This window comes from Bombina bombina, chromosome 2, assembly GCF_027579735.1.
Source record: "Bombina bombina isolate aBomBom1 chromosome 2, aBomBom1.pri, whole genome shotgun sequence".
In the NCBI taxonomy this organism is placed as follows: domain Eukaryota; kingdom Metazoa; phylum Chordata; class Amphibia; order Anura; family Bombinatoridae; genus Bombina; species Bombina bombina.
Genome location: NC_069500.1, coordinates 1,326,282,704 through 1,326,296,985, shown reverse-complemented (window position 1 = coordinate 1,326,296,985; position 14,282 = coordinate 1,326,282,704). Strand labels below are relative to the sequence as shown.

Here is a 14,282-nt window from a genome sequence, read left to right as displayed (position 1 = left end):
TTTATTTCAAAAGGTTAAATTCAATAAACGTTTGGAATATAAAGTATAGTATCAATTAAATTTACCTTGTTATTGCTTTAAACGAAGCATCCTTCATACCTAAAATTATATTTTATTATTTTAAGATGACATCACGTGATCCAGTCCACAAATGTGAGCCGTCTATGGCATAACCAAACCGCCAATAGTATCCCTTTTTTTGGCATATTATTACAATAAATTAGCTCCATTAAACGCATGCACAATAGATTATACCTCTTATCGCATGCGCAAATAGCAGCAATCAATCCGAGATCATAGTGGTCCAGAAGAAACTAACGTATGCACATTAGAAATTTTTATCGATTCTATCTGTATTCCAGCCAACCGCATATACAACATACTTCAATGCTGCTAGCGGTCCTCTTGCATCGCCAGTTCACTAAAGGCAATATCGGCTTTCAAACATTGAGACATGACATATAGATTGATTATAAACTATTAATTTTTTTGTTTATTTAAATTTCAAAGCATTTTTCTTCAATTTTGATAAAAATAAATTTTTAAGTAATAAAGTGTTTGTAAATAATTAGTTTATGAATCGAATCCTTCTATAATTTATATATTTAAATTGGACTCTGAAATATATATATATATATATATATATATATTTCAAAAACACATTTAGTTATTTCTTAGTTAATAATATGTTTTTATATTACAAGATTTAGAAAGTAAAACAAAATATTTGATGAAATAACATTTACTTTAATTAATAATAAAGTATTTATCTAAAAATAGAGATAAATTGTTGAAACATGAAGATAACAAAAAAATTATTTATATTGTATAACCAAAAAAAATAAAGTAAATTATAATTGTTGAATGTAAATCTATACAGGTATATATATAATTCTCATTAGGAAATATAAAATTAAGTTATATTAAAATTGTAATAGAATTAAAAAGAAATATATCAATATAAATACTATAAATACTAAAGTATTTTAATCAATTATGAACATCTCTATTATTTCATATATATTTGTAGTATATCGTAATAACTATAACAATAATACTTTATCGATTCTATCTGTATGTGTGTAAAATATTTATTCAATAAAATTATATTTATTTTTATAAATGTTTATTAATAACATACGTCGGTATCTTATTTTTTAACTTTATTTTTTTGGGATTAGAATGGATTGCTATACATTTAAGAATAATCAATTTTAGCTCGTTCGTTTCAAGGGAGATTCTGTTTTATGTAAAATTCTGCAGATTCTAAGATCACTAAATAGAAATAAATACTGTTGCCAAGTATGTATCGTTTGCTCGTTTATTCTAGGGCGATTCTGGAAGCGTTGACATGACAAGTACTTACGTGATGTGCGCAGCAAACTCGACTGCTGCTCTATAGATTGTCCTGGTCTTATTGAACAGAAGATGGTGACGTATCATGTGACATGGCGCTAACTCGCGCATGCGCAATACGTCAAAATAACGCCATCTTCCAACTGCAATTGTCAGCACGGATTGGGAATCCGTAAATGCTAATATACAAGTGGGTTTGGAAAAATTATTTATTTAAAACATAAATATCTTAAAAACGCTTAATATTTGATAATGAATACACATTAGAAAATTATAGATTGACATATATACTCCAGGTAATTGGCATTCCATTTATGACTACAGTGTCCCTTTAAAATTGCATGCTCTAGATGAATCAGGAAAGATAAAAATGTGGGTTTAATATCCCTTTAACCTTCCTTTATACAAATGTACTGAGCATATAATAAATTAACTAAAGGAGTAAATTATGTTAAAGGGACAGTCAACACCAGAATTTTATTGTTTAAAAAGATAGATAATCCCTTTATTACCCATTCCCCAGTTTTGCAAAACCAACACTGTTATATTAATACACTTTTTATTTCTGTGACTAACTTGTATCTAAGCATCTTCTGACCGCCCCTAATCACATGACTTTTAGTTATTATCTATTGACTTGCATTTTAGCCAATGAGTGCAGTGTCTGCCACTAGCCACGAGCGTGATCACAATGCTATCTATATGGCCTACATGAGCTTGCTCTCCTCTGCTGTGAAAAGTAAATAAAATAGAGGCGGCCTTCAAGGGCTTAGAAATTATCATATGTGCCTTCCTAGGTTTGCTTTCAACTAGAATATCAAAAGAACAAAGAAAAATTGGTGATAAAAGTAAATTGGAAAGTTGTTTAAAATTACATGCCATATTTCAAAAATTAAAGTTTTTTTTGGACTTGACTGTCCCTTTAAGATCAAGTATCTTTAACACAAAAGGATTTCAGCAGTATCAGAGATATTATGCAATATTAATACACAAGACAGTAGCAGATAAAAGGGCTATATTATCATATAAAAATAGTGTGGTCTCCATTAGATCTTTGATTTCTTTTTAGAGCTTTCATATTAAATAAGACATTGAAATGAAAGACAATCAGTTTGATTTTGATTTTTTGGGATGCTCAGTTCTACAGCTGAGTGAAAAGTAACTATAAATAAATGAGCCTTGGTAGTCACAGAATTCTGTAATATACAGCAATTTCCTTCGCTTGTCTGAACATAAAAGAATTAAGGTAAGATGATTGAGCCCTTTTTTTTTTTACATCCACTCTGTGAAATATTGTACAGTTAAAATGCATTTCTCAGATCACCCATTGTACAAGAGTTTAGTCTGCTTTCATGTTAGCAAATAACTGTGTTAAGTGCATTTTAGTTGTTTAACTTCCCTTGTAGTAAATAAGTCTACAAAGTGCATGAGTGCACCGCTCTTCCTGGCAAAGACTTTCTTGTTTTGTGCTGAGGATTCATTGATTTGCATGACTATAGAATCAGCGCATAAAGAGAGTATTTGATCTATTTTTTTCTGAGTGCAGAGGAATTATTTGGTAAAGCACTGTGCGAGTAAGTTCAAGGGCACTTGAATAGGTTTGCTAAACCTCATCAAAATTCACATGGTCCTAGATAGTGTTACTGGAAGCGTCATTATTTTGTTATAGGAAGGTGGCAGTGGTGTGGAGAGGTATCAGATTAGGAAACTGTATTAAGAAATAAACAGGGAGATAGGATACGGTTAAAAGTCCACTTAATTAAATGTCCAGGATTCAGACAGAGCATGAAATTTAATTAAAAAAATCAGCATTTCAATTTACATCCATTGTCAAACTGTGCACTTGTTACCTGAATATTTTCCTACTGAGCACACACAAGAGTTCTCAGTATCTAGGTATACAAGTCTTTGATTGGCTGATGGCTGTCACATGATACAGGGGCCAAGGAAATGTAAAAAAAATGAATTTGTCAGAAAAAAAATCTACTATCATCTGAAATTTAAAGTGTTATTGCATTATCATTTCATTATGCATCTGATGATAATGCAATTTGACAGTGTATAAAGGACGTTTAAAACAAAATACATTTTTTAATGGTTAGCTTTCTCAAAGAGCATCCATTATGTTGGATGTTGTGTTTAAATAGATACAATTTCTAGTCCTAAAATGTTTGACCCCTGTTAGATTAAGCAAATGAGGGGAACATTTACAAATGAAACAATGTTCTGTCTCTGACCAATAAAGTTACTTTAAATGGCAGCTCTTACTTATGGATTTGCAAACTTCCATTTTAGTGTTTAGTGAATTCCAAATATATCTATTACTGGCTTCTTACATGGTAAAAACCTTATTAACATTCACTGGGCTTGGACCAAAATACATTGTATTAAAGGGACAGTAAATACCTTGTAATTACAAGACATTTCTATTGTTTTGCTATAGAATAACATATAACAAGTCTTAACATTTTAGAACAATAGACAAAATCCACCCACCATTATTAGCCTTATTTGGAGAAGCCATTCTGGCATTAGTTTACAAGGGTAGTCACTGTCATAAAGTTAGAATAAAATGAATTGTTTTCTGATAAAGCCAATTAGGGACAGATATGTAGCAGAATTAGCCTTGTGAAGTCAGCAGGGTGCATTTCAAGTTCTGTGAATGAGAAATTGCTCACTAGGCATGTGCATTCGGCAGCTTGGTTAGCTGTGGAGCAGGATTTCTGCCTATGAAAGTGCAACACACTAAGATCTGGATTTGCACAGATCTTAATGCATTGCACTTTCACAAGAAGCCTTTTTCCGTATTCGGCAGATAGCAAAGCTACTGAATTCACGTGCATATTGCTCACTTTTTAAAGCTAAATTACATAAAAAGGGGCAAAATAAATCATTAAAATTTATTTTAAAGTTGTTTTAGTATGCATAGCTAAACATTGTACTGTCTCTTTAAATCCCACAGTGATGCTTCAAAGATTCTATGCATAACATCATGCTAAAGAATTTCTACTTCTTCATTATAGATCTCCTCAGGCATGTGACCAACAGAGAGACCGTAGAGTCAATGGAATGATCAGTATATTAAAGGGATATAAAACCCAAATTTTTTCTTTCATGATTCAGATAGAGCATGCAATTTTTAGCAACTTTCAAATGTGTTGCTATTACCAGTTTTTTTTTTTTAGTTCTCTTGGTATCTTTATTTGAAAAAGCAGGAATGTAATCTTAGGAGTCAGGCCATTTTTGGTTTAGCACCTGAGTAGCACTTGCTGATTGGTAGCTACATGTAGCCACCAATCAGCAAGAGCTACCCAGGTGTCTAATAAAAAATGGGCCAGCTCCTAAGCTTAAATTCCTGCCTTTTCAAATAAAGATACCATGAGAACCAAGAAAAACTGTCAATAGGAGGAAATTAGAAAGTTTCTTAAAATTGCATACTCTATCTGAATCATGAAAGAAAAAAAAATTGGGTTTAATATCCCTTTAAGGGATTTGGTATAATTTAGGAGGAAAGCATTTTTTTCATAAAAGAATACCAGAATAATAGATCATGATTACACATTGCAGGGCAGTACTTTTAGAACTAGTTTATGCAGACATAAAACTGCAAAAAAATTTCTAATGTGAACATTTTCTTATTACACTTTTGCTTGTCTAGAACTGTTTTAATCTCCCTGCAAAGAGATTAAACTCATATTTAAAGTCATCTTCAGAACAGTGATACATTGAGATAAACATATCTGGTGGCTGGGCACTCACGCCACTCAGAGGTCATTTTCAGCTCCAGGCCATTAGCACTTTGTAACACAACACATGGGGGGGTAGTTATCAACGCGTCTACTTTACCTGCCTTCGCCGGTTCAATACGCCCGCCTAAGCTCGCCTACCATCGCCACCACGGACCTGCAAAATTTTGCCTAAGTTATCAAAAAAGCTGTCAAAAAGCTGCGCACCAAGTACGGGGCGATGAGCAGCGGACTGTGAGAGTTATCACTCATCCGATCTCGCTGCTCTTCGGCTTTTTGACAGCTTTCTTGCTAGCCTGTCACTAAGCACCCACACTAAACTACACTGTTCTACCCCAATAAAGTTATTAACCCCTAAACCGCCGCTCCTAGACCCCACCGCAACTCTTATAAATGTATTAACCCCTAAACCGCCGCTCCCGGACCCCGCCGCCACCTACATTATACCTAGTAACCCCTATCCTGCCCCCCCTATACCGCCGACCTCAATAATAAAGTTATTAACCCCTATCCTGCTGATCCCGGACCTCGCCGCAACTAAATAAATGTATTAACCCCTAAACCGCCGCTTCCGGACCCCGCCGCAACCTATATTAAACTTATTAACCCCTATCCTGCCCCCCCTACACCGTCGCCACCTATAATAAATTTATTAACCCCTATCCTGCCCCCCACTACACCGCCGCCACTGTAATAAAATTATTAACCCCTAAACCTAAGTCTAACACTAACCCTAACACCCCCCTAACTTAAATATTAATTAAATAAATCGAAATAATATTTCTCTTATTAACTAAATTAATCCTATCTAAAACTAAATACTTACCTTTAAAATAAACACTAATATAGCTACAATATAAATAATAATTATATTGTAGCTATCTTAGGATTTATTTTTATTTTACAGGTAACTTTCAATTTATTTTAACTAGGTACAATAGCTATTAAATAGTTATCAACTATTTACTAGCTACCTAGTTAAAATAAAGAGAAATTAACCTGTAAAATAAAAACTAACCTAAGTTACAATTACACCTAACACTACACTATACTTTAAAGGGCCACTGTAAGTAAATATTTTCTATGCCTGTTACTAACTAACTACCCCAAATACACTTTTTATCAATAGCATTTCATTAACATATCTCTACCGTATATCAGAAATCTTGTCTGCAAATTTAATTGTTTTCCAAACCCACTCCGTGGGTATCCTTTGCTCTGTACCAATCCGTTTACAATACCTAGGTTTCAAAATGGCGCTTTAAAAAAGTTTGTGCAACTTCGTCTTCAATAGGTCATATTGCGCATGCGCATTAGAGCCGCATTTAAATGCATACGTATTGGGAACGTATAGGTAGATAATGGGATGCAAATAAACACAATTTCATTGGTTTAAGTATTTTGAACACTCGGTGCCAAAATAGTGGGCATGATAACGTGACATCATCGGCGAATAAAAGATATAACTTTTATAACGTTATGAAACTTCGTTTTGGAGAAAATATAGGTCAGTAGGTTTTAAATAATGTTTATTAAATTTAATATGTTAGTTGTTTGGCTTAAAAATTATAACAGAAAGTAATCCTTTAATAAATGAATCCTATTTAAAACTAAATACTTACCTGTAAAATAAACCCTAAGATAGCCACAATGTAATTAATAATTACATTGTAGCTATTTTAGGATTTATATTTATTTTACAGGTAACTTAATAGCTAGTTAGAATAGTTATTAAATAGTTATTAACTATTTAATAACTACCTAGCTAAAAGAAATACAAAATTACCTGTAAAATAAATCCTAACCTAAGTTACAATTAAACCTAACACTACACTATCATTAAATTAATTAAATAAATTAACTACAAATAACTACAATTAAATACAATTACATAAACTAACTAAAGTACAAAAAATAAAAAAAGCTAAGTTACAAAAAATAAAAAAAATATGTTACAAACATTTAAAAAATATTACAACAATTTTAAGCTACTTACACCTAATCTAAGCCCCCTAATAAAATAACAAAGCGCCCCAAAATAAAAAAATGCCCTACCCTATTCTAAATTAAAAAAGTTCAAAGCTCTTTTACCTTACCAGCCCTTAAAAGGGCCTTTTGCGTGGCATGCCCCAAAGAATTCTGCTCTTTTGCCTGTAAAAGAAAAATACGACCCCCCCAACATTAAAACCCACCACCCACATACCCCTAATCTAACCCAAACCCCCCTTAAATAAACCTAACACTACCCCCCTGAAGATCATCCTACCTTGAGTCGTCTTCAGCCAGCCGACCCACCGATGGACACGAAGAGGAGATCCGGAGCGGCAGAAGTCATCATCCAAGGCGCGCTGAAGAAGTCTTCCATCCGATGAAGTCATCATCCAGGCGGCGCTGAAGAAGTCTTCCATCCGGGCGATGTCATCTTCCAAGCGGAGTCTTCAATCTTATTTCTTCAGGATCCATCTTCATCCCGCCGACGCGGAACATCCTTCTTCCCCGACGGACTAACGACGAATGAAGGCTCCTTTAAGGGACGTCATCCAAGATGGCGTCCCTTCAATTCCGATTGGCTGATAGGATTCTATCAGCCAATCGGAATTAAGGTAGGAAAAATCTGATTGGCTGATTGAATCAGCCAATCAGATTGAGCTTGCATTCTATTGGCTGATCGGAACAGCCAATAGAATGAAAGCTCAATCTGATTGGCAGATTGGATCAGCCAATCGGATTGAACTTCAATCTGATTGGCTGATTCAATCAGCCAATCAGATTTTTCCTACCTTAATTCCGATTGGCTGATAGAATCCTATCAGCCAATCGGAATTGAAGGGAAGTCATCCAAGGAGCCTTCATTCGTCGTTAGTCCGTCGGGGAAGAAGGATGTTCCGCGTCGGCGGGATGAAGATGGATCCTGAAGAAAGAAGATTGAAGACGCCGCTTGGAAGATGACATCGCCCGGATGGAAGACTTCTTCAGCGCCGCCTGGATGATGACTTCATCGGATGGAAGACTTCTTCAGCGCGCCTTGGATGATGACTTCTGCTGCTCCGGATCTCCTCTTCGGGTCCATTGGTGGATCGGTTGGCTGAAGACGACTCAAGGTAGGATGATCTTCAGGGGGGTAGTGTTAGGTTTATTTAAGGGGGGTTTGGATCAGATTAGGGGTATGTGGGTGGTGGGTTTTAATGTTGGGGGGGGGGTTGTATTTTTCTTTTACAGGCAAAAGAGCAGAATTCTTTGGGGCATGCCCCGCAAAAGGCCCTTTTAAGGGCTGGTAAGGTAAAAGAGCTTTGAACTTTTTTAATTTAGAATAGGGTAGGGCATTTTTTTATTTTGGGGGGCTTTGCTATTTTATTAGGGGGCTTAGATTAGGTGTAAGTAGCTTAAAATTGTTGTAATATTTTTTAAATGTTTGTAACATATTTATTTTATTTTTCGTAACAGCTTTTTTTATTTTATGTTCCTAGTTAAAATAAATTGAAATTTGCCTGTAAAATAAAAATAAATCCTAAGATAGCTACAATATAATTATTATTTATATTGTAGCTATATTAGGGTTTATTTTAAAGGTAAGTATTTAGTTTTAAATAGGATTAATTTAGTTAATAAGAGAAATATTATTTAGATTTATTTAATTAATATTTAAGTTAGGGGGGTGTTAGGGTTAGTGTTAGACTTAGGTTTAGGGGTTAATAATTTTATTACAGTGGCGGCGGTGTAGGGGGGGCAGGATAGGGGTTAATAAATGTATTATCGGTGGCGACGGTGTAGGGGGGCAGATTAGGGGTTAATAAGTTTAATATAGGTTGCGGCGGGGTCCGGGAGCGGCGGTTTAGGGGTTAAACTATTTATTTAGTTGCGGCGAGGTCCGGGATCCGCAGGATAGGGGTTAATAAGTTTATTATAGAGGGCGGCGGTATAGGGGGGGGCAGGATAGGGGTTACTAGGTATAATGTAGGTGGTGGCGGGGTCCGGGAGCGGCGGTTTAGGGGTTAATACATATATTATAGTTGCGGCGGGGACCGGGAGCGGTGGTTTAGGGGTTAACATATTTAGTATAGCTTGCGGCGGGGTCCGGGAGCGGCGGTTTAGGGGTTAATCAGTTTATTAGAGTAGCGGTGGGCTCCGGGAGCGGCGGTTTAGGGGGTAATAACTTTATTTAGTTGCGGCGGTGTAGGGGGGACAGATTAGGGGTGTTTAGACTCGGGGTACATGTTAGGGTGTTAGGTGTAGACAGCTCCCATAGGAATCAATGGGATGTCGGGCAGCAGCGAACATGAACTTTCGCTATGGTCAGACTCCCATTGATTCCTATGGGATCCGCCACCTCCAGGGCGGCGGTTTGAAAACCAGGTATTAATAGCAAAAGTAGTCAGATTGTGCCGCGGAACATCTGGAGTGACGTAAGAATCGATCTGTGTCGGACTGAGTCCGGCGGATCGAAGCTTACGTCACTAAATTCTACTTTTGCCGGTATCTAGGGCTTGATAACTAAGGCGAATCAGCCTCGCCACAAATACGCTGCGGAATTCCAGCGTATTTGAGGTAGACACGTTGATAAGTAGAGGTCACGGTATAGACAAGCAACAGTACAATAAAATGGTCTAATGAATTAAAGAATTTTCTTATTTCAGCTTTATGTCCCCTTAAGAATAATCTTTTCAGAGGTAAATGACAGTAACTGAATACAGAAATTCCTGGGATATACATAAAGGTTATGCTGGAGATTTGTACACAGACCAGACAAGCCTTACAAATTTTTATAGTTTCTTAAAATATGTTTTGTTTCCATGTATCTACAGTATAGCTTTAGCTATGCTAAAATAATGAACAATTTCGAAATCAAATTACACACATTTCTTGCAAAAAAAAGTGCCTCATTGCTCCGTTTGGACTAAAAAATACAGGGTTTATTTTAGATTACGATTCACTGCTGATTAAATATTTATATATAAAAAAACAAACCATCATATTTTGCTGCAAATGATAAATATAGAATTTAGAGTAGTAACCATGATATATTGATAAAAAATATAAACATCTGTGAACATGCTTATTCCTTGTTTGGAATAGAAAATTAATATTTAGAGTATGCAAAAAATATTGTGGTCTTGTAGAGATATTATTCTTACTTGTATATCCACGGGTGTAGCTGCTGAAATATTTATAGATATTTGGCAATATAAATGTATTTTTCTTTCTTGCAGCTAAAACAGAAGATGGTACGGATTGTGTATTCCCTTTTCGCTTTGCTGGCCGGTTGCACTTCTCCTGCTCATCAAGAGCTCCTTTTTTTAAGAAGTGGTGAGTAATTTATAGCTTGTTAGTGTTCTTATATTCATTTTACTATTATATATTTATTATACATAAAAATATTCCTTTAATTATGTACTGTATAATGAAGAATCTTGAGTTGTTTTGAGCTTTGCTTAACATGCAGGTGACTTAGTGGAATAAAATATTTAACTCTTAGTGAGCTTTTGTGGTAAAATACTAAAGAACATTGTGCCTGTCTGAATTCCTCCTAGAGAAGTTGAAGCTTAAACTAATTACTTTTTCATATGAACTCAAATTTACCCCCCCCCAACACAGTTTCTTCAGTCATTTATACTCTTAAGGTGGATTGTCAATGTTGCTATGCATAACAAGCTCCATCATTGCTTGCAACAGCAGAGAGTATACTAGGAGATGTGTGTGGCACTCTCTTGCAAGTACAGAGCTACGATTAAAAGCAAAAATGGAAGAGTTAGTTACCGCATCTGGCCAAATGGGTCAAGCCAAGGTCCACTTCAAGGTCCATTCCCTCCTGGATCCATATCTACAGCAAAGCAATGCATGCAAACTGGAAACCACATAAGGGTGCACAGGCATAATCTCCCTAGACACATACAAAACACGGAAATAGACTGCACTCTCAAACTGGACCGGGTACACTTCCAGTGACCCTGCAAAATACACAGCCCTGTGTGCTCAATAGCACTCACAGCCAGCTGCACAGTTTCCAGAGACTCAGGCAGTTAACCCCCAGACAAGTATGGGTGCAAAGTCCATAGGAAAAATTACAAAACAATCAGCTAGATTACAAGTTTTGCGTTGCGGCTTGTATCACTGAAAAATGGCATTTTCAGCGTTAAAACAGCACTGCAGCTATTACAAGTGTTGTCGGTATAGGTGCACCTTTTAGCCTGTACTGCAACACCAGTCCTGCACGTTTTTTCATGGGATTCCCATAGCGCCGGTATTACGAGTTTTGCGGTGAGGCTAAAAAGTGAGCGTTACAGCCTAAAATGACAAGATCCATACCGCCATCTAAAGTCAGTAGTTATGAGTGTTATGAGTTTTATGTTACAGCTTTGTAGCATAACTAAACTGCTACAAAGAGCACTAAACACCCATAAACTACCTATTAACCCCTAAAACAAGGTCCTTCCACATCAAAAACACTATAATAAATTTATTAACAACTAATCTGCCGCTCCCGACATCGCCGCAACTAAAAAAATTTATTAACCCCTATTCCGCCGCTCCTCGACATCGTCAACACTATACTAAAGTTATTAACCCCTAAACCGCCGCCCTCCCACATAAAAAGCACTATTTGAATATTATTAACCCCTAATCTGCCGTCCGCCCACACCGCCGCTATAATTAACCTATTAACCCCTAAACCGCAAGCCCCCCACAACGAAATATATATATATATGGATCGTCGGGGGTTAGTGATAGTTTTTTTTTAAGGGCCATTGGTAGTTTATTGTAGGCTAGGGTTTTTTTTTATTTTGGGTGGAATTTTTTATTTTGATAGGGCATTAGATTAGATTTAATTTTTTTTTTTTTGATAATTTGTTTGCTATCTTGTGTAATGTATATTTTTAGGGGGTGTTTTTTTTTTTAAAGTAAAAGAGCTGTTTATCTCAGGGCAATGCCCTACAAAAGGCCCTTTTAAGGGCCCCTCAAAAGGCCATTTTAAGGGCCCTTGGTAGTTTGGGGTGGGGTGGGGGTTTGTATAGTGTTAAGGGGTGTTTGTATTCTTTTTAAAATAAAAGCGTTATTTATCTCAGGGCAATGCCCTACAAAAGGCCCTTTTAAGGGCCACAAAGGCCCTTTTTTAGGGCCCTTGGTAGTTTATTCTAGAGTAGGGTTTTTTTTTTTTTTAAAGGGTATTAGAATAGGATTAATCATAATTTTTTTGGATAATTTCGTTTTTTTTTGTAATGATAGGTTTTTTATTTTTTGTAATGTTAGTTTTTTTTTACTTTTGGTAATGTTAGTTTTTTTTCGTATGTTAGGTTTTAGTTAGGGATGGGAAATTCAAAATTTAAAAAAATGTTGATACATTCGTTAGTTCGAATGTTTATATAACATTCTAACATTCTATTTTCGAATTCTCGTTTTCAAATTTTTCAATAAAATTCGAAAATATTCGTTCGAATAATAGAATGTTTAGCTATGTATTCATTCAATTTCGAAATGTAATATTCGAATTCGAATGTGATATTCGAATTCAAATGTGACATTCAAATTAGAAATAGTACTTCTAGTCTACAACTGCGTTTAATAAATGTAATATTCGAATTTGAATGCTACAATCGAATTCAAATGTGACATTCAATTTTGAAATAGTATTTCTAGTCTAATACTGTTTTTTGTTTTTTTACATTTGAATTCGAATGCAGCTTTCGAATTTGAATATTACATTTAAAAAACACAGTATTAGACTAGAAATACTATTTCGAATTTGAATGTGACATTCAAATTCAAATGTAGCATTTAAATTTGAATATTAGATTTATTAAACTCAGTTGTAGACTAGAAATACTATTTCGAATTTGAATCTTACATTCGAATTTGAATGACACAGTTGAATTATAATATTTGAATTTGAATATTACATTTCGAAATTGAATGAATACATAGCTAAACATTCTATTATTCGAACGAATTTTATTGAAAAATTCAAAAATGAAAATTTGAAAATAGAATGTTAGAATGTTAGAATGTTTAGGGGCAATGGGTAGCTTAGGAATTTTTAGATTTAGGTTTTTTTATTTTGGGGGGTTCTGTGGGTGGGGGGGTTACTTTAAGGGGGTAATTGTTTCTTTATTCATGTAAAAAAAAAGCTGATTTTTTAGGGCAATGCCCTACAAAAGGCCCTTTTAATGGCTATTGGTAGTTTAGTTTTAGTGGGGATTTTTTAAGTAAGGTTTTTATTTTAATTGGCAGCAAAAGAGCTGTTTGTGCTTTTAAGAGCAATGTCCATACAAATGCCTCTTTAGAGTCAATAGGTAGCTTATTTTTTTTTAAGACTTAGTTTTTTTTTATTTTGGGGGATTGTGTGGGTGAGGGGGCTTTATTTTTAGTGGGTAATTGATATTTTTTTAGGTTAAAAGAGCCCTACAAAAAGCCTTTTTAAGGGATATTTGTATTTTAGTTTTACATTAAGGTTTTTTTATTTTGGATGGGCTTTTTTGGGTGTATTTTGTTAGTTGTAATGTTTTTTTATTTTTGATAATTATGTTTATTGTTTTGTGTAATTGTAATGTTTTTATTTTATATCATTAGATTTAACTTAGGGGGTGTTAGGTTAGGGGGCTTAGTGATTAGTTAAATTATTTGCATTGTGGGTGGTTTGCGGTTTAGGGGTTAATAGTATAATTAGGTAGTTGGCGTTGTAGGGTTTGGCGGTTTAGGGATTAATATTGTAGGTTTTTTAGTAGGCGTTGTGGGTGTTTTGCGGTTTAAGGGTTAGTTTTTTTTTGTTAATACTTCGTGGTTGTGGGTGTTTCATGGTTTAAGCGTTAGGTAGTTTCTGTTAATTGAGTTTTGCGTTTTAAGGGTTAGGTTTTTTGTTAATAATTTGTGCGATTGGTTAGTTTTATTTTTTTTATACTTCGTGCGGGCGGTTAGGTTTGGGTGTTTATTTAGATAATACTTTGTGCGAGCGGTTAGTTTTTGTTTTTTTTATACATCGTGTGGGCGGTTAGGTTTTCTTTCCGTAATGCTCCGTTTGCCTACGCTGCATCCAGGTGGATTGTTTTGGCTGCTTACGCAGCCAACATTCTTTTTGGATGCACGCGCAGCCAACTTTCTTTTGAAAATGTGTGCGCAATTGTCGACACCGGACGAGTTACAAATGCGATTATAGTATATATATATATATATATATATAAATATAGGTAT

At 35.0% G+C, this 14,282-nt stretch overlaps 1 protein-coding gene across 1 annotated transcript in view; it reads left to right on the top strand.

Annotated features, from left to right (window-relative positions):
- The window catches only part of HGFAC (HGF activator), a 337,074-nt gene that overhangs the window by 151,855 nt on the left and 170,937 nt on the right, over window positions 1-14,282 (top strand). Inside the window, exon 3 of the mRNA XM_053704187.1 lies at window positions 10,310-10,406. Within this exon, the coding sequence (XP_053560162.1) occupies window positions 10,310-10,406 (97 nt within the window). The remainder of the gene's footprint in view (window positions 1-10,309; window positions 10,407-14,282) is intronic.